General features: G+C 52.7%; 1 protein-coding gene across 2 annotated transcripts in view; it reads right to left on the bottom strand.

Moving 5' to 3' along the window:
- ANKRD35 (ankyrin repeat domain 35) overlaps positions 1-19,914 on the bottom strand; it is a 67,773-nt gene extending 47,859 nt beyond the window's left edge. Inside the window, exon 1 of one of the 2 annotated variants that reach the window (XM_072114632.1) lies at positions 19,767-19,914. In XM_072114632.1, the coding sequence (XP_071970733.1) occupies positions 19,767-19,853 (87 nt within the window). In that variant the 5' untranslated portion in view covers positions 19,854-19,914. Of the gene's footprint in view, positions 1-2,912; positions 2,997-19,766 lie in introns of those variants that run through there. The other variant, XM_072114631.1, reaches the window with a different exon arrangement.
- Positions 19,915-22,145: the final 2,231 nt, after the last annotated feature.

Here is a 22,145-nt window from a genome sequence, read left to right as displayed (position 1 = left end):
GGCAGCAGCTTCCTGTCTGACCTGGAGGATGACCTATACATGTATAATGGGGGGGTCAGAGGGAATAGCTCTGTGAACGCTCGGCTGAGTGTACATGTGTAATGGGGAGGTCAGAAGGAATAGCTCTGTGAACGCTCGGCTGAGTGTACATGTGTAATGGGGGGGTCAGAGGGAATAGCTCTGTGAACGCTCGGCTGAGTGTACATGTGTAATGGGGGGGGTCAGAGGGAATAGCTCTGTGAGCGCTGGAACTGAGTGTACATGTGTAATGGGGGAGTCAGAAGGAATAGCTCTGTGAACGCTGGAACTGGGTGTACATGTGTAATGGGGGAGTCAGAAGGAATAGCTTTGTGAGTGCTGGGCTGAGTGTACATGTGTAATGGGGAGGTCAGAAGGAATAGCTCTGTGAATGTTGGGCTGAGTGTACATGTGTAATGGGGAGGGCTGAAGGAATAGCTCTGTGAATGCTCGGCTGAGTGTACATGTGTAATGGGGGAGTCGGAAGGAATAGCTCTGTGAGCGCTGGGCTGAGTGTACATGTGTAATGGGGAGGTCAGAAGGAATAGCTCTGAATGCTCGGCTGAGTGTACATGTGTAATGGGGGAGTCGGAAGGAATAGCTCTGTGAGCGCTGGGCTGAGTGTACACGTGTATGGAGGAGTCGGAAGGAATAGCTCTGTGAATGCTGGGCTGAGTGTACATGTGTAATGGAGAGGTCAGAAGGAATAGCTCTGTGAATGCTCGGCTGAGTGTACATGTGTATGGAGGAGTCAGAAGGAATATCTCTGTGAACGCTGGGCTGAGTGTACATTTGTATGGAGGAGTCGGAAGGAATAGCTCTGTGAACCATCGGCTGAGTGTACATGTGTAATGGGGAGGTCAGAAGGAATAGCTCTGTGAATGCTCGGCTGAGTGTACATGTGTAATGGGGGAGTCGGAAGGAATAGCTCTGTGAGCGCTGGGCTGAGTGTACATGTGTATGGAGCAGTCGGAAGGAATAGCTCTGTGAATGCTGGGCTGAGTGTACATGTGTAATGGAGGAGTTGGAAGGAATAGCTCTGTGAACGCTCGGCTGAGTGTACATGTGTATGGGGGAGTCAGAAGGAATAGCTCTGTGAGCGCTGGAACTGAGTGTACATGTGTATGGAGGAGTCGGAAGGAATAGCTCTGTGAGTGCTGGAACTGAGTGTACATGTGTATGGAGGAGTCGGAAGGAATAGCTCTGTGAGCGCTGGAACTGAGTGTACATGTGTAATGGGGGAGTCAGAAGGAATAGCTCTGTGAACGCTCGGCTGAGTGTACATTTCTAATGGGGGGGTCAGAGGGAATAGCTCTGTGAATGCTAGGCTGAGTGTACATGTGTATGGGGGAGTCAGAAGGAATAGCTCTGTGAGCGCTGGAACTGAGTGTACATGTGTAATGGGGGAGTCAGAAGGAATAGCTCTGTGAACGCTCGGCTGAGTGTACATTTCTAATGGGGGGATCAGAGGGAATATCTCTGTGAATGCTAGGCTGAGTGTACATGTGTATGGGGGAGTCAGAAGGAATAGCTCTGTGAACGCTGGGATGAGTGTACATGTGTATGGAGGAGTCGGAAGGAATAGCTCTGTGAACGCTCGGTTGAGTGTACATGTGTATGGGGGAGTCGCAAGGAATAGCACTGTGAATGCTGGAATGAGTATACATGTGTATGGGGGAGTCGGAAGGAATAGATCTGTGAACCCTCGGCTGAGTGTATATGTGTATGGAGGAGTCAGAAGGAATAGCTCTGTGAATGGTGGGCTGAGTGTACATGTGTATGGGAGAGTCAGAAGGAATAGCTCTGTGAACGCTGGGCTGAGTGTACATGTGTATGGGGGAGTCGGAAGGAATAGCTCTGTGAACGCTGGGCTGAGTGTACATGTGTAATGGGGAGGTCAGAAGGAATAGCTCTGTGAACGCTGGGCTGAGTGTACATGTGTATGGAGGAGTCGGAAGGAATAGCTATCTGAATGCTCGGCTGAGTGTACATGTGTATGGGGGAGTCAGAAGGAATAGCTCTGTGAACGCTGGGCTGAGTGTACATGTGTATCGGGGAGTCGGAAGGAATAGCACTATGAACGCTGGGCTGAGTGTACATGTGTATGGAGGAGTCGGAAGGAATAGCTCTGTGTACAATAGGCTGAGTGTACATGTGTATGGGGGAGTCAGAAGGAATAGCTCTGTGAACGCTGGGCTGAGTGTACATGTGTATCGGGGAGTCGGAAGGAATAGCACTGTGAACGCTGGGCTGAGTGTACATGTGTATGGAGGAGTCGGAAGGAATAGCTCTGTGAACGCTGGGCTGAGTGTACATGTGTATGGAGGAGTCAGAAGGAATAGCTCTGTGAACGCTGGGCTGAGTGTACATGTGTATGGGGCAGTCAGAGGGAATAGCTCTGTGAACGCTGGGCTGAGTGTACATGTGTAATGGAGGAGTCAGAAGGAATAGCTCTGTGAACGCTGGGCTGAGTGTACATGTGTATGGAGGAGTCAGAGGGAATAGCTCTGTGAACGCTGGGCTGAGTGTACATGTGTAATGGAGGAGTCAGAAGGAATAGCGCTGTGAGCGCTGGAACTGAGTGTACATGTGTATGGAGGAGTCAGAGGGAATAGCTCTGTGAACGCTGGGCTGAGTGTACATGTGTACACAGATATGAGACGACCAAGACCCTCGTCACGTTACATTATATCCGTATGAAAGTCTCGGCTGAGCATGCATGTACTCTCAGTCAGAGAGGATTGCGCGCGCCGTAGACAGCGGCCTGTAGAGGCGAACCCCAGAGGGTGAAGGGTTAAGCAGGGCCTGCTGGGGGGCTCTGGGGAGGCCGCACGGCTCTGGTGTAGACAGGGCTGGGCGCGCCCGCCAGGTGATGATGGGTCTCTCTTTATTACCTCGATAAAGTACAGGGATCCACAAACAAAACACCCGTCACAGGGTGTCAGCCACCGAAACTGGAGCATGCAGGCCCGGACATGCATCCCCAGCAGAAACATCTGCAGCTCTCCCAAAATATGTCATGTACAGCCCCACACCAGGAGGCCCACATACACACAGGCCAACAGGAAGGGTTAACTCACAGCTGCACAGGAAGTCACAGGCGCAATCATCTGCAGGATAACAATGTTCTGCAGAGAGCTAGAGAGGCCAGAAGTGGAATAATCTGCAGGAGATACAACCCTGTATCAGGAGGTAGAGGAGCAATGTGCTGCAGAAGAGAGGTCAGTAGTGTAATACTCTGCTGGAAATATCACTATGTATCAAGAGGCAGAAGAGCGATGCTCTGCAAGAAATATCATTATGTATCAGGAGGTAGAGGAGAGATGCTCTGCAGGATATATCGCTATGTATCAGGAGGTAGAGGAGCGATGCTCTGCAGGATGTACATCGCTATGTATCAGGAGGTAGAGGAGCGATGCTCTGCAGGATATATCACTATGTATCAGGAGGTGGAGGAGCGATGCTCTGCAGGATATATCACTATGTATCAGGAGGTAGAGGAGCGATGCTCTGCAGGATATATCACTATGTATCAGGAGGTAGAGGAGCGATGCTCTGCAGGATATATCACTATGTATCAGGAGGTAGAGGAGTGATGCTCTGCTGGATATAGCGCTATGTATCGGGAGGTAGAGGAGCGATGCTCTGCAGGATATATCGCTATGTATCAGGAGGTAGAGGAGCGATGCTCTGCAGGATATATCGCTATGTATCAGGAGGTGGAGGAGCGATGCTCTGCAGGATATATCTCTATGTATCAGGAGGTGGAGGAGCGATGCTCTGCAGGATATATCGCTATGTATCAGGAGGTGGAGGAGCGATGCTCTGCAGGATATATCACTATGTATCAGGAGGTAGAGGAGCGATGCTCTGCAGATTGGTTCTCTATCTTTTGGAGGTGATAAATAACCTCGTGTATCCGGCCGCTCAGATTTACAAAGCAAAGAACTTCTCATGCAAATCCCCGGATGTGACATTTATTTGGGCTAATAGCAGTCACCCGCTCGCCCGCATTCCCGACATGGGCGACAAACTCATAAAACTGACTGGATCTGCATGAACAGAACTACAAGTACTGACCCACATACGCCATTATATACAGGAGATCCCCAGGTTATACCGGCTGTACATATATCATTATATACAGGAGATCCCCAGGTTATACCGGCTGTACATATATCATTATATACAGGAGATCCCCAGGTTATACCGGCTGTACATATATCATTATATACAGGAGATCCCCAGGTTATACCGGCTGTACATATATCATTATATACAGGAGATCCCCAGGTTATACCGGCTGTACATATATCATTATATACAGGAGATCCCCAGGTTATACCGGCTGTACATATATCATTATATACAGGAGATCCCCAGGTTATACCGGCTGTACATATATCATTATATACAGGAGATCCCCAGGTTATACCGGCTGTACATATATCATTATATACAGGAGATCCCCAGGTTATACCGGCTGTACATATATCATTATATACAGGAGATTCCCAGGTTATACCAGCTGTACATATATCATTATATACAGGAGATCCCCAGGTTATACCGGCTGTACATATATCATTATATACAGGAGATCCCCAGGTTATACCGGCTGTACATATATCATTATATACAGGAGATCCCCAGGATATACCGGCTGTACATATATCATTATATACAGGAGATCCCCAGGTTATACCAGCTGTACATATATCATTATATACAGGAGATCCCCAGGTTATACCGGCTGTACATATATCATTATATACAGGAGATCCCCAGGATATACCGGCTGTACATATATCATTATATACAGGAGATCCCCAGGTTATACCGGCTGTACATATATCATTATATACAGGAGATCCCCAGGTTATACCGGCTGTACATATATCATTATATACAGGAGATCCCCAGGTTATACCGGCTGTACATATATCATTATATACAGGAGATCCCCAGGTTATACCGGCTGTACATATATCATTATATACAGGAGATCCCCAGGTTATACCGGCTGTACATATATCATTATATACAGGAGATCCCCAGGTTATACCGGCTGTACATATATCATTATATACAGGAGATCCCCAGGTTATACCGGCTGTACATATATCATTATATACAGGAGATCCCCAGGTTATACCGGCTGTACATATATCATTATATACAGGAGATCCCCAGGTTATACCGGCTGTACATATATCATTATATACAGGAGATCCCCAGGTTATACCGGCTGTACATATATCATTATATACAGGACATCCCCAGGTTATACCGGCTGTACATATATCATTATATACAGGAGATCCCCAGGTTATGCCGGCTGTACATATATCATTATATACAGGAGATCCCCAGGTTATGCCGGCTGTACATATATCATTATATACAGGAGATCCCCAGGTTATACCGGCTGTACATATATCATTATATACAGGAGATCCCCAGGTTATACCGGCTGTACATATATCATTATATACAGGAGATCCCCAGGTTATACCGGCTGTACATATATCATTATATACAGGAGATCCCCAGGATATACCAGCTGTACATATATCATTATATACAGGAGACCCCCAGGTTATACCAGCTGTACATATATCATTATATACAGGAGATCCCCAGGTCATACCGGCTGTACATATATCATTATATACAGGAGATCCCCAGGTTATACCGGCTGTACATATATCATTATATACAGGAGATCCCCAGGTTATACCGGCTGTACATATATCATTATATACAGGAGATCCCCAGGTTATACCGGCTGTACATATATCATTATATACAGGAGATCCCCAGGTTATACCGGCTGTACATATATCATTATATACAGGAGATCCCCAGGTTATACCGGCTGTACATATATCATTATATACAGGAGATCCCCAGGTTATACCGGCTGTACATATATCATTATATACAGGAGATCCCCAGGTTATACCGGCTGTACATATATCATTATATACAGGAGATCCCCAGGTTATAGCGGCTGTACATATATCATTATATACAGGAGATCCCCAGGTTATACCGGCTGTACATATATCATTATATACAGGAGATCCCCAGGTTATACCTTCTTATAGCTCCACCCATCTTTTGGGAAAGCCATGAAGTGAGTTGTTGAGGTGATGTGTTGTGCGCCCTCTGGTGGCTCTGGATGGTGTCTCTTGTACTATCTCACACGACTCCTGGATCTGCTCATTAGTTTGTAGTGTATTATAGATGTCACGGCGCTGGCAGTGCCCCTGGTGGGACTATTTGGGGGTCACACATGTGGCTGAAATAAGAATTGTTGTATTGTGTTGTATTGTCCACTCCTTCCTCTAGGGGGCTCCTGACAGGTCTCAGTTACTCTGCTATACTGTGTCAGCATTCTGTATTATTTCAGTACTGTATATAAGTTTCATTCACATGACCTGGCTGCAGCCTGTGTCTCCTCATATATTTATCCTCTCCTCCTCCCCATCCCCCTCCCTCCCCTGCCTGCTCTTTGCACAGTGAATGTACTGTAATAGTTATTATTGCTGCTCAGTGTGAACGGTGCTGGAGCGGCAGGTGAGCCCCACCGGGGCCTTTTCTTGGGGCCTGGAGGCAGCAGAATACCGGAGTGGCTGGCGGTTGCGGCCTAGGGCACGTTAGTGTCACGGTGCTTGGTATGGGGACCGGAGGGCTGTCCTACAGCCTGGCAGCTCTCCAGCAGGTGGTGTGTGCAAGAAATATGGAGGGAGAGGCTGAAGCACTGGTTCTCCCTGGGGCAGCCCCTGAGTGTCTGTAATATATGTCCCTGGGTAATGGATGGGGAGCCTGTGGTGGTAACAGCCGTATCCAGGGATCAGATGGAGGCAATGTTGTGCAAATCAACTCACGGTTCTTTATTGAACAACAGGTAGCAGGCAATGGCCAAAACGGTCTCACAGCAGATTCTGGTACCGGAGAGGTCATGGAGAGGGGTCCTCATGATAAGGCACCAGCCTGGTAGTAGATGCCGGGATAATGGAGATGGAGCTGTGTCCAAACTGTGGAAGCCGCAGCTCTGGGTTAGAGTCTCCGGACTCAGTTCCTGGGATTAGTGTCTGTGATAGCACTAAAGGTGTTCTCCACACTGACTCTCTCTTCACTCAGACCATGTGCTGAGAGACGTGGTGGTAAGAGGAAGTCTGGACCATGTGCTCCCCCTGCACAGGGGTTTTATACTCCCCCTGGTCAGATGGTAGAATCTCTCCAATCACACTCCAGATTACAATACAGCCACATGATTGGATAACATCTTACATCCATGTAAAGGAAAGGCGAACAGGGAGATACCAAAAAGCGCTCATAGAGTAGTAGTTTGTACAACAATGGACAAATTCAGATGGGGGAGGGAAGAATGAGGCTCACCAGATAGAGTTGTGCAAGTTCCAGGCACAACACTAGTGGAAGGCTTGAGCTGAGTACCACTCAGGTGCTGCCTGTTGACGGGATCATCAGAGCCCAGTAGCCACACCGGTCTGGATGAGATGCATGGGATGATGGGGTGATTGTCACTATGGCGCACACTGGTAGTCAAAAGTGATTCGGAGAGTACTTCATAACAAAACTGTTTATTGGTGTCTCGGTAACACAACGCGTTTCGGAATCAGCGGCGATTCCTTTTTCAAGTGAGGAGAGACTAAAAAAATATATAGGTACAATGTGTGTCGATAAAGGACAAGAAATTAAAAATAAAAAATAAAAGCAATCCATATAAAAATGCCCATAGAGTGTCAGGGCGATGTAGATACAACATTGCATGATATCATAGCATGGTATAAACTGATAAAAAACGTACATAACAAGTATTAATAGGTAAGCCAACATAAAATTGCATAAAAAGCATCAACTAAGTTTGATACAGAGTCCAATACAATGGATTAAGTTTCCACATTCTTTTTATCCTGTCATTTGTATATATTCATTGATATATCTATTGTTGTATCTATATTCACATTTATTTATTTGAATCTATAGTTATATTTACATTCATATTTATTTATTTTATATCTATATTTATTTATATTTCTGCTCAATTTCAATATATGCTTAATCCATTGTATTGGACTCTGTATCAAACTTAGTTGATGCTTTTTATGCAATTTTATGTTGGCTTACCTATTAATACTTGTTATGTACGTTTTTTGTCAGTTTATACCATGCTATGATATCATGCAATGTTGTATCTACATCGCCCTGACACTCTATGGGCATTTTTATATGGATTGCTTTTATTTTTTATTTTTAATTTCTTGTCCTTTATCGACACACATTGTACCTATATATTTTTTTAGTCTCTCCTCACTTGAAAAAGGAATCGCCGCTGATTCCGAAACGCGTTGTGTTACCGAGACACCAATAAACAGTTTTGTTATGAAGTGCTCTCCGAATCACTTTTGACTACCAGTGTGCGCCATAGTGACAATCACCCCATCATCCCTTACATCCATGTAACTATGGCCTGTCCAGGCAGAGGCTTCAGCTGTTATTACCTGAGACCTCCCTGCATTATCCTCCGGGTGAGAGGCGCAGGCTCATCAGATGGGACTGACAGGTAGAGGGCGCTATTCACAACTACCCCCTGACTATACGTTGGCCCGGGTTTGCATATATAATAGGGGAGGAGGAATCAATGTTTAGTTTTGTGTTTATCTTACAAAATTATTATATTATAACTTTTTGACATTTTACAAGATGTATATGAGGATCAGTAGAGGATAAGAAGTGTACGCAGTGATAGGGATCACTAGGGGTGGGGCAGATGCAGCACAGTATAACAGTAGATGCCCCGGCTGTTGTGTACACAGTGATAGGGATCACTAGGGGTGGGGCAGATGCAGTGCAGTATAACAGTAGGTGCCCCGGCTGTTGTGTACACAGTGATAGGGATCACTAGGGGTGGGGCAGATGCAGTGCAGTATAACAGATCAGTAGAGGATAAGGAGTGTAGGCAGTAATAGGGATCACTCGGGGAGGGGTAGTGGTGTCTCCCCCCCTGCAGACGCAGTGTAGAGGATAAGGAGTGTATGCAGTGATAGGGATCACTCGGGGTGGGGCAGATGCAGCGTGTTATAACAGTAGGTGCCCCGGCTGGTGTGTACACAGTGATAGGGATCACTCGGGGTGGGACACATGCAGCGCAGTATAACAGTAGGTGCCCCGGTTGGTGTGTACACAGTGATAGGGATCACTCGGGGTGGGGCAGATGCAGCGCAGTATAACAGTAGGTGCCCCGGCTGGTGTGTACACAGTGATAGGGATCGCTAGGGGTGGGGCAGATGCAGCACAGTATAACAGTAGGTGCCCCGGCTGTTGTGTAAGCAGTGATAGGGATCATTCGGGGTGGGGCAGATGCAGCGCAGTATAACACTATAACACTAGGTGCTCCGACTGGTGTGTACACAGTGATAGGGATCATTCGGGGTGGTGCAGAGCTGCGCAGTATAACAGTAGGTGCCCCGGCTGGTGTGTACACAGTGATAGGGATCACTCGGGGTGGGACAGATGCAGCGCAGTATAACAGTAGGTGCCCCGGCTGGTGTGTACGCAGTGATAGGGATCACTCGGGGTGGGGCAGAGCAGCGCAGTATAACAGTAGGTGCCCCGGCTGGTGTGTACACAGTGATAGGGATCATTCGGGGTGGTGCAGAGCTGCGCAGTATAACAGTAGGTGCCCCGGCTGGTGTGTACACAGTGATAGGGATCACTCGGGGTGGGGCAGAGCAGCGCATTGTAACAGTAGGTGCCCCGGCTGGTGTGTACACAGTGATAGGGATCACGCAGTATAACAGTAGGTGCCCCGGCTGGTGTGTACACAGTGATAGGGATCACGCAGTATAACAGTAGGTGCCCCGGCTGGTGTGTACACAGGTGCTGGGGGGGGGGGCACATACTCAGACACAAAGGATTTAAGAACACAATGAAAAGCCCTTTGTATCCTGTAATATAATCTCAATGTGTCGCTCAATGGGAACTTTCATTATAAAGGATCCCAAGCCGCTGTGCTGCCTGCCCCCACCCCACACCTGCCCCCACCCCACACCTGCACGGGGATCCACAGGGTCCCCGGAGGACACATGACCCAGTGTGACGGCGCTGACGTGGTACCTGCACCGTATACAACATGTACCTAAATATAGACCCTATCACATACATGGAATGTAAGACCACAGCCCCTGGGTATTTACAGGACGTCTGCGAGATTAACCTCAGATATGTGATGGCTGGATATCAGTCTCATCACAATTATTTGTTTTTGTGGTTTTACGTCTCCAGGAAACTTTATTTTCTTGGTTAAAAGGGGTTTTCCCACCAAGGAAGTTATGCCGTATCCACAGGAAAGGGTGAGACCCCCATAGATCACAAGGGGTCAGAAGGGGTCCCGGGTACCTGTACTGTGGAGATCTGTGGATGGGGCCTGACCTGTAGAGATCTGTGGATGGGGCCTGACCTGTGGAGATCTGTGAATGGGGCCTGACTTGTGGAGATCTGTGGATGGGGCCTGACCTGTGGAGATCTGTGGATGGGGCCTGACCTCTGGAGATCTGTGGATGGGGCCTGACCTGTAGAGATCTGTGGATGGGGCCTGACCTGTGGAGATCTGTGGATGGGGCCTGACCTGTGGAGATCTGTGGATGGGGCCTGACCTGTGGAGATCTGTGGATGGGGCCTGACCTGTGGAGATCTGTGGATGGGGCCTGACCTGTGGAGATCTGTGAATGGGGCCTGACCTGTGGAGATCTGTGGATGGGGCCTGACCTGTGGAGATCTGTGAATGGGGCCTGACTTGTGGAGATCTGTGGATTGGGTCTGACCTGTGGAGATCTGTGGATTGGGCCTGACCTGTGGAGATCTGTGGATTGGGCCTGACCTGTGGAGATCTGTGGATTGGGCCTGACCTGTGGAGATCTGTGGATTGGGCCTGACCTGTGGAGATCTGTGGATTGGGCCTGACCTGTGGAGATCTGTGGATTGGGCCTGACCTGTGGAGATCTGTGGATTGGGCCTGACCTGTGGAGATCTGTGGATTGGGCCTGACCTGTGGAGATCTGTGGATTGGGCCTGGCCTGTGAAGATCTGTAAATGGGGCCTGACCTGTGGAGATCTGTGGATGGGGCCTGACCTCTGGAGATCTGTGGACGGGGTCTGACCTGTGGAGATCTGTGGATTGGGTCTGACCTCTGGAGATCTGTGGATGGGGTCTGACCTGTGGAGATCTGTGGATGGGGCCTGACCTGTGGAGATCTGTGGATGGGGCCTGACCTGTGGAGATCTGTGGATTGGGCCTGACCTGTGGAGATCTGTGGATTGGGCCTGACCTGTGGAGATCTGTGGATTGGGCCTGACCTGTGGAGATCTGTGGATGGGGCCTGACCTCTGGAGATCTGTGGATTGGGCCTGACCTGTGGAGATCTGTGGATTGGGCTGACCTGTGGAGATCTGTGGATTGGGCCTGACCTGTGGAGATCTGTGGATTGGGCCTGACCTGTGGAGATCTGTGGATTGGGCCTGACCTGTGGAGATCTGTGGATTGGGCCTGACCTGTGGAGATCTGTGGATTGGGCCTGACCTGTGGAGATCTGTGGATTGGGCCTGACCTGTGGAGATCTGTGGATTGGGCCTGACCTGTGGAGATCTGTGGATTGGGCCTGACCTGTGGAGATCTGTGGATTGGGCCTGACCTGTGGAGATCTGTGGATTGGGCCTGACCTGTGGAGATCTGTGGATTGGACCTGGCCTGTGAAGATCTGTAAATGGGGCCTGACCTGTGGAGATCTGTAAATGGGGCCTGACCTGTGGAGATCTGTAAATGGGGCCTGACCTGTGGAGATCTGTAAATGGGGCCTGACCTGTGGAGATCTGTGGATGGGGCCTGACCTGTGGAGATCTGTGGATGGGGCCTGACCTGTAGAGATCTGTGGATGGGGCCTGACCTGTGGAGATCTGTGAATGGGGCCTGACTTGTGGAGATCTGTGGATGGGGCCTGACCTCTGGAGATCTGTGGATGGGGCCTGACCTGTGGAGATCTGTGGATTGGGTCTGACCTGTGGAGATCTGTGGATGGGGCCTGACCTGTGGAGATCTGTGGATTGGGTCTGACCTGTGGAGATCTGTGGATTGGGCCTGACCTGTGGAGATCTGTGGATTGGGCCTGACCTGTGGAGATCTGTGGATTGGGCCTGACCTGTGGAGATCTGTGGATTGGGCCTGACCTGTGGAGATCTGTGGACTGGGCCTGACCTGTGGAGATCTGTGGATTGGGCCTGACCTGTGGAGATCTGTGGATTGGGCCTGACCTGTGGAGATCTGTGGATTGGGCCTGACCTGTGGAGATCTGTGGATTGGGCCTGACCTGTGGAGATCTGTGGATTGGGCCTGACCTGTGGAGATCTGTGGATTGGGCCTGACCTGTGGAGATCTGTGGATTGGGCCTGGCCTGTGAAGATCTGTAAATGGGGCCTGACCTGTGGAGATCTGTGGATGGGGCCTGACCTCTGGAGATCTGTGGACGGGGTCTGACCTGTGGAGATCTGTGGATTGGGTCTGACCTGTGGAGATCTGTGGATTGGGCCTGACCTGTGGAGATCTGTGGATTGGGCCTGACCTGTGGAGATCTGTGGATTGGGCCTGACCTGTGGAGATCTGTGGATTGGGCCTGACCTGTGGAGATCTGTGGATTGGGCCTGACCTGTGGAGATCTGTGGATTGGGCCTGACCTGTGGAGATCTGTGGATTGGGCCTGACCTGTGGAGATCTGTGGATTGGGCCTGACCTGTGGAGATCTGTGGATTGGGCCTGACCTGTGGAGATCTGTGGATTGGGCCTGACCTGTGGAGATCTGTGGATTGGGCCTGGCCTGTGAAGATCTGTAAATGGGGCCTGACCTGTGGAGATCTGTGGATGGGGCCTGACCTCTGGAGATCTGTGGACGGGGTCTGACCTGTGGAGATCTGTGGATTGGGCCTGACCTGTGGAGATCTGTGGATTGGGCCTGACCTGTGGAGATCTGTGGATTGGGCCTGACCTGTGGAGATCTGTGGATTGGGCCTGACCTGTGGAGATCTGTGGATTGGGCCTGACCTGTGGAGATCTGTGGATTGGGCCTGACCTGTGGAGATCTGTGGATTGGGCCTGACCTGTGGAGATCTGTGGATTGGGCCTGACCTGTGGAGATCTGTGGATTGGGCCTGACCTGTGGAGATCTGTGGATTGGGCCTGACCTGTGGAGATCTGTGGATTGGGCCTGACCTGTGGAGATCTGTGGATTGGGCCTGACCTGTGGAGATCTGTGGATTGGACCTGGCCTGTGAAGATCTGTAAATGGGGCCTGACCTGTGGAGATCTGTAAATGGGGCCTGACCTGTGGAGATCTGTAAATGGGGCCTGACCTGTGGAGATCTGTAAATGGGGCCTGACCTGTGGAGATCTGTGGATGGGGCCTGACCTGTGGAGATCTGTGGATGGGGCCTGACCTGTGGAGATCTGTGGATGGGGCCTGACCTGTGGAGATCTGTGGATTGGGCCTGACCTGTGGAGATCTGTGGATTGGGCCTGACCTGTGGAGATCTGTGGATGGGGCCTGACCTGTGGAGATCTGTGGATGGGGCCTGACCTCTGGAGATCTGTGGATTGGGCCTGGCCTGTGGAGATCTGTGGATGGGGCCTGACCTGTGGAGATCTTTGGATGGGGCCTGATTTGCTTGGTGGGAAAACTCCTTTAAATTTAACATACAAGTTTCGTGGAGAAAATTGTATGTCCAGGGACACAGCGCCCTCTGCTGACAAAACGTGGAACTTATTTTAGGAAATAAGAGATTAAGGTTCAGTTATTAAGGGTCGCGCTGCTCACTTTTGTGGAGATGTGCACCTTTTTCGGGGATTACTCGGCTTGCACAGGTATTTACAGGTGTCTGCTCTGCGATTGTGGTGCACGCAACCCTTTTCCTGGTGCAGCTGTGCTGGTCTCCACGCGACAATTTACGGGGCGCGCCATGTGGCGGTCCAACTGATTCGGACTGATTGTGTAACAAGATTTCGGGTGCAGGATCTTAGTGAATCGCCACACACAGAGTTATATTCGGACAATGCACTCTCACTGAACTCTAAGGCCGGGGGAGTAAATGCCCAAATGTATTTGTTAATATTCATTAATGCCACCTGTCCAAAACAAGTATGTAAAAGTGGACGTTCTCAGGTGGGTTGCTCTTGTCCTAGTAGTGGGATAATGAATATTGGGGGGACAGGACAGGGACACGCTGACACTTGGGGGGACAGGACAGGGACACGCTGACACTTGGGGGGACAGGACAGGGACACGCTGACACTTGGGGGGACAGGACAGGGACACGCTGACACTTGGGGGACAGGACAGGGACACGCTGACACTTGGGGGGACAGGACAGGGACACGCTGACACTTGGGGGACAGGACAGGGACACGCTGACACTTGGGGGGGACAGGACAGGGACATGCTGACACTTGGGGGGACAGGACAGGGACACGCTGACACTTGGGGGGACAGGACAGGGACACGCTGACACTTGGGGGGACAGGACAGGGACACGCTGACACTTGGGGGGACAGGACGGGGACACGCTGACACTTGGGGGGACAGGACGGGGACACGCTGACACTTGGGGGTACAGGACAGGGACACGCTGACACTTGGGGGACAGGACAGGGACACGCTGACACTTGGGGGACAGGACAGGGACACGCTGTCACTTGGGGGACAGGACAGGGACACGCTGACACTTGGGGGGACCAGGACAGGGACACGCTGACACTTGGGGGGGGCAGGACAGGGACACGCTGACACTTGGGGGGACAGGACAGGGACACGCTGACACTTGGGGGGACAGGACAGGGACACGCTGACACTTGGGGGGACAGGACAGGGACACGCTGACACTTGGGGGGACAGGACAGGGACACGCTGACACTTGGGGGGACAGGACAGGGACACGCTGACACTTGGGGGGACAGGACAGGGACACGCTGACACTTGGGGGACAGGACAGGGACACGCTGACACTTGGGGGGACAGGACAGGGACACGCTGACACTTGGGGGACAGGACAGGGACACGCTGACACTTGGGGGGGACAGGACAGGGACATGCTGACACTTGGGGGGACAGGACAGGGACACGCTGACACTTGGGGGGACAGGACAGGGACACGCTGACACTTGGGGGGACAGGACAGGGACACGCTGACACTTGGGGGGACAGGACGGGGACACGCTGACACTTGGGGGGACAGGACGGGGACACGCTGACACTTGGGGGTACAGGACAGGGACACGCTGACACTTGGGGGACAGGACAGGGACACGCTGACACTTGGGGGACAGGACAGGGACACGCTGACACTTGGGGGACAGGACAGGGACACGCTGACACTTGGGGGGACCAGGACAGGGACACGCTGACACTTGGGGGGGGCAGGACAGGGACACGCTGACACTTGGGGGGACAGGACAGGGACACGCTGACACTTGGGGGGACAGGACAGGGACACGCTGACACTTGGGGGGACAGGACAGGGACACGCTGACACTTGGGGGGACAGGACAGGGACACGCTGACACTTGGGGGGACAGGACAGGGACACGCTGACACTTGGGGGGACAGGACAGGGACACGCTGACACTTGGGGGGACAGGACAGGGACACGCTGACACTTGGGGGGACAGGACAGGGACACGCTGACACTTGGGGGACAGGACAGGGACACGCTGACACTTGGGGGGGGCAGGACAGGGACACGCTGACACTTGGGGGGGGCAGGACAGGGACACGCTGACACTTGGGGGGACAGGACAGGGACACGCTGACACTTGGGGGGACAGGACAGGGACACGCTGACACTTGGGGGGACAGGACAGGGACACGCTGACACTTGGGGGACAGGACAGGGACACGCTGACACTTGGGGGGACCAGGACAGGGACACGCTGACACTTGGGGGGGGCAGGACAGGGACACGCTGACACTTGGGGGGACAGGACAGGGACACGCTGACACTTGGGGGACAGGACAGGGACACGCTGACACTTGGGGGGACAGGACAGGGACACGCTGACACTTGGGGGGACAGGACAGGGACACGCTGACACTTGGGGGGACAGGACAGGGACACGCTGACACTTGGGGGACAGGACAGGGACACGCTGACACTTGGGGGGACAGGACAGGGACACGCTGACACTTGGGGGGGGGCAGGACAGGGACACGCTGACACTTGGGGGGACAGGACAGGGACACGCTGACACTTGGGGGGACAGGACAGGGACACGCTGACACTTGGGGGACAGGACAGGGACACGCTGACACTTGGGGGACAGGACAGGGACACGCTGACACTTGGGGGACAGGACAGGGACACGCTGACACTTGGGGGAAAGGACAGGGACACGCTGACACTTGGGGGAAAGGACAGGGACACGCTGACACTTGGGGGACAGAACAGGGACAGGCTGACACTTGGGAGGACAGGACAGGGACACGCTGACACTTGGGGGACAGGACAGGGACACGCTGACACTTGGGGGGGGGACAGGACAGGGACACGCTGACACTTGGGAGGACAGGGACACGCTGACACTTGGGGGACAGGACAGGGACACGCTGACACTTGGGAGGACAGGACAGGGACACGCTGACACTTGGGAGGACAGGACAGGGACACGCTGACACTTGGGGGACAGGACAGGGACACGCTGACACTTGGGGGGGGGACAGGACAGGGACACGCTGACACTTGGGGGGGGGACAGGACAGGGACACGCTGACACTTGGGGGAAAGGACAGGGACAAGCTGACACTTGGGGGACAGGGACACGCTGACACTTGGGGGACAGGGACACGCTGACACTTGGGGGGACAGGACAGGGACACGCTGACACTTGGGGGACAGGACAGGGACACGCTGACACTTGGGGGAAAGGACAGGGACACGCTGACACTTGGGGTACAGGACAGGGACACGCTGACACTTGGGGGACAGGACAGGGACACGCTGACACTTGGGGTACAGGACAGGGACACGCTGACACTTGGGGTACAGGACAGGGACACGCTGACACTTGGGGGAAAGGACAGGGACACGCTGACACTTGGGGGACAGGGACACGCTGACACTTGGGGGACAGGGACACGCTGACACTTGGGGGGACAGGACAGGGACACGCTGACACTTGGGGGACAGGACAGGGACACGCTGACACTTGAGGGACAGGACAGGGACACGCTGACACTTGGGGGAAAGGACAGGGACACGCTGACACTTGGGGGGACAGGACAGGGACACGCTGACACTTGGGGGACAGGGACACGCTGACACTTGGGGGGACAGGACAGGGACACGCTGACACTTGGGGGACAGGACAGGGACACGCTGACACTTGGGGGAAAGGACAGGGACACGCTGACACTTGGGGTACAGGACAGGGACACGCTGACACTTGGGGGACAGGACAGGGACACGCTGACACTTGGGGGACAGGACAGGGACACGCTGACACTTGGGGGGACAGGACAGGGACACGCTGACACTTGGGGGAAAGGACAGGGACACACTGACACTTGGGGTACAGGACAGGGACACGCTGACACTTGGGGGAAAGGACAGGGACACGCTGACACTTGGGGGACAGGACAGGGACACGCTGACACTTGGGGGGACAGGACAGGGACATGCTGACACTTGGGGGACAGGACAGGAACACGCTGACGCTTGGGGGGACAGGACAGGGACACGCTGACACTTGGGGGGACAGGACAAGGACACGCTGACACTTGGGGGGACAGGACAGGAACACGCTGACGCTTGGGGGGACAGGACAGGGACACGCTGACACTTGGGGGGACAGGACAGGGACACGCTGACACTTGGGGGGACAGGACAGGGACACGCTGACACTTGGGGGGACAGGACAGGGACACGCTGACACTTGGGGGGACAGGACAGGGACACGCTGACACTTGGGGGACAGGACAGGGACACGCTGACACTTGGGGGGACAGGACAGGGACACGCTGACACTTGGGGGACAGGACAGGGACACGCTGACACTTGGGGGGACAGGACAGGGACACGCTGACACTTGGAGGGACAGGACAGGGACATGCTGACACTTGGGGGACAGGACAGGGACACGCTGACACTTGGGGGGACAGGACAGGGACACGCTGACACTTGGGGGGACAGGACGGGGACACGCTGACACTTGGGGGGACAGGACAGGGACATGCTGACACTTGGGGGACAGGACAGGGACACGCTGACACTTGGGGGACAGGACAGGGACACGCTGACACTTGGGGGGACAGGACAGGGACACGCTGACACTTGGGGGACAGGACAGGGACACGCTGACACTTGGGGGGACAGGACAGGGAAACGCTGACACTTGGGGGGACAGGACAGGGACACGCTGACACTTGGGGGGACAGGACAGGGACACGCTGACACTTGGGGGGACAGGACAGGGACACGCTGACACTTGGGGGGACAGTACAGGGACACGCTGACACTTGGGGGGACAGGACAGGGACATGCTGACACTTGGGGGGACAGGACAGGGGCACGCTGACACTTGGGGGACAGGACAGGGACACGCTGACACTTGGGGGACAGGACAGGGACACGCTGACACTTGGGGGGACAGGACAGGGACACGCTGACACTTGGGGGGACAGGACAGGGACACGCTGACACTTGGGGGGACAGGACAGGGACACGCTGACACTTGGGGGGACAGGACAGGGACACGCTGACACTTGGGGGACAGGACAGGGACACGCTGACACTTGGGGGGACAGGACAAGGACACGCTGACACTTGGGGGACAGGACAGGGACACGCTGACACTTGGGGGACAGAAGCGTCTGAGTAAAAATGTTATCAGTTGCTCATGGCAACCAATCAGAACTCTTTCATGTTCCCACTGTAGTTTATAAAATGAAAGCTAAGCGCTGATTGGTTGCCGTGAGTAACTAGAACAGCTTTTCTCCTGACACTTCCCATGGAGGGAAATATGATGACATACAGGGGCAGATTTATCAAGTGTCTGAAAGTCAGAATATTTCCAGTTGTCCATGGCAACCAATCACAGCTCCCTTTTAAAATATTCATCAGCACTGGTAAAATGAAAGCTGAGCTGTGATTGGTTGCCATGGGCAACTGGAAATATTCTGACTTTCAGACACTTGATAAATCTGCCCCACAGTGCTGGAGCCTATGATATATATAGATACCTGTGCGGGGTCTCACCACTGGCTGTATACTGCAAGAGATTTATCATGAGAACTGTTCTAGTTGCCCAGGACAACCAATCATTTTCCCACAGCTGTTTATAAAATGAAAGCTGTGCTGTGATTGGTTTCCATAGGAAACTAGAACAGTTTTACTACTAGTAAAATCTCCCCCACTGAGTGTATCACTGACCATCAGCTGTCAGTGAGGGCTCCGCACTCCCAAACCTTCATCCCAAAATAATGACACTATATCCCAAACCAGCTGATAACAGGGAACAATAGATGGGACATCAATTCAACACAAGTAGAAAATAGATCAGTGTCCCTTTCCGTGATTTGTATCTGAACCCACTGATTGTGATATCTGCCCAATGAGCCCCTCCACGCCTGCGGTTGCCCCTCCCTGTCCTGTGCCCCCTTTGCTGTGATGCCCCTGGGGTTACTCACCGCTGCGGGTCGGTACGTCTGCTTTGTGAATATAGTCTGCCACTTCCTCATGGCGGCCATGCCCTCCCGGCTGCTTCCTCCTGGCATACACCGGCTCAGCCTGGAGACACTCACATTTACTGAAACCCAGAAACCTGTGAGACTGCAGAGGGGGAGGAGGTTCGTGCCTCTGTGTCAGGGACACCTGCCGTCATAACACAATGACACGGCCCTGGAATATTCACCAGCTAGTGGAGGGTTAATATTTACATAGACCCCCTGCTAGCAGTGGTGGGGGTGGCACAGCAGTCCCCTTCAGGACCTCCACAACTTTTTTGAGTGATTTTGGTGAGGTGACCATTGGGGGCGCTGTGGGGTCGGCGCGGTGTGTGAACCGTACACAGGTATGTTACGCCTGCGAGCGACGCCTGTGTATATGCTAATCGCAGGGACGGGCTGAATCACGCTACACCATTACTGTAACCTCTTCCTTCCTGGAATTCCCCTCGAAACTTTTTAATGTAATCACATTCTCAGGTTTGATACGTCCAGGCGAGACGGAGGGGGTAATAATATAGATGACCCATCAATCGGATTGGTGTGGGGTTAGACACTGGCAGAGGAGGGTCCGACAACTCTATACGTCCTGAGGGGGTGACTGCAACGGTGAAGCAGGTAGTAGTCAGCTCCCCGCTCCACAGGGGGAAGGGGCAGCCATAACCTTACACCACTATTATATTACACCAGATTATATGCAGTAACCTGGTCTGACCACTACACAGAGAACGGTGCTGCTTTTGCAACATCTCCCACCGGGGCCTAGCCTTTCTTCTGTGGCTGTAGACAGCGGGGGCCCAGAATACCGGAGTGGCTGGCGGTTGCGGCCTAGGGCACGTTGTGGTCACGGTGCCATCCTGGGGACCGGAGGACGGGCCTACAGCCTGGCAGGTCTCCAGCGGTGGTGTGTGCAAGAAATATGGAGGGAGAGGCTGATGTACTGGTTCTCCCTGAGTGTGTGTAAGATAGGTCCCTGGGTAATGGATGGGGAAGCCCGTGGTGGTAACAGCCGTATCCAGGGATCATATGGAGGCAACGTTGTGCAAATCAACTTACAGTTCTTTATTCGAACTGGAAGAGCAAGCAACGGCCAAACAGCAGCAGCAGATTCAGCAGGCTGGAAGGCTGATGGCGATAGCTGGTTCGCAGGGAGGGCTGCTCACAGCCTGGTAGTAACTTCAGGCTGGGCTGGTAAAGATGGAGCCAAGTCCGGACAGTGGACCTCTGCTCAGGGGCTTAGTCTTCTGACTGGCTATAGGTGTCAGGCAATGGCCGGAGGCACCTCTGCTTCCCGGTAGTGTGTCTGGATAGCAGCTCTGCTTCCTGGTAGTGTGTCTGGATAGCAGCTCTGCTTCCTGGTAGTGTGTCTGGATAGCAGCTCTGCTTCCTGGTAGTGTGTCTGGATAGCAGCTCTGCTTCCTGGTAGTGTGTCTGGATAGCAGCTCTGCTTCCTGGTAGTGTGTCTGGATAGCAGCTCTGCTTCCTGGTAGTGTGTCTGGATAGCAGCTCTGCTTCCTGGTAGTGTGTCTGGATAGCAGCTCTGCTTCCTGGTAGTGTGTCTGAATAGCAGCTCTGCTTCCTGGTAGTGTGTCTGGATGGCAGCTCTGTAGGAGCTGCGCCCTGGACCTGCTTCTCACTCTGCCCCTAGAATGTACTAGAACTACAGACCATGTGCTCCCGCCCACCAGGGGTTTTTTATACTCCCCTGGTCAGGTGACAGCACTCTCCAATCAGCCTCCAGATTGCTTAATAATACTACAAAGGATATCATTGGTTAATAACATTTCACATGTTAACTCTGGTGACTTCCAGCTGTAATTACAAAGTTTACCAGGCAGTAGCTTCTGGAAGAGTTGCACAGGCTCACCAGATAGATCCTGACAAGGGGAAGGCGCTATTCACAACAACCACCTTGCCTATGCATTGGCAGGGATGTTGCACTTTGTAGCAGTTAACTGTGCACCTCCCATGTTGCTGCAGGTGGTGCTGCCTGAGGTAGTAGACTCTGCTCGTCTCATGGTTGGTGCACCCCAGGTAGAACAGTGGTTCTCAACCTTTCTAATGCTGTGACACCGCAATACAGTTCCTCATGTTGCGGTGACCCCAAACCATGTACAATACAATATTGTATTTGTGCCAAAAAATGCAATAAAATTGTGGATCCGATGGCTTTAGGTGACCCCTGTGTTTTGGTCGTTCGACCCCCAGGTTGAGAACCGCTGAGCTAGAAAATCCCTTTGTGATTTGTTAGAAGTCTCTGTTTTTCCATGGAAGGGCGGGGCCTGGCTGAGTAATGGCGCTATCACGTCCTGAGACTGGTTGTGCAGTGAGACATTGGGGTTA

This window comes from Engystomops pustulosus, chromosome 7 (genome assembly GCF_040894005.1).
Source record: "Engystomops pustulosus chromosome 7, aEngPut4.maternal, whole genome shotgun sequence".
NCBI lineage: Eukaryota > Metazoa > Chordata > Amphibia > Anura > Leptodactylidae > Engystomops > Engystomops pustulosus.
This window is presented reverse-complemented; position numbering and strand designations above follow the sequence as displayed.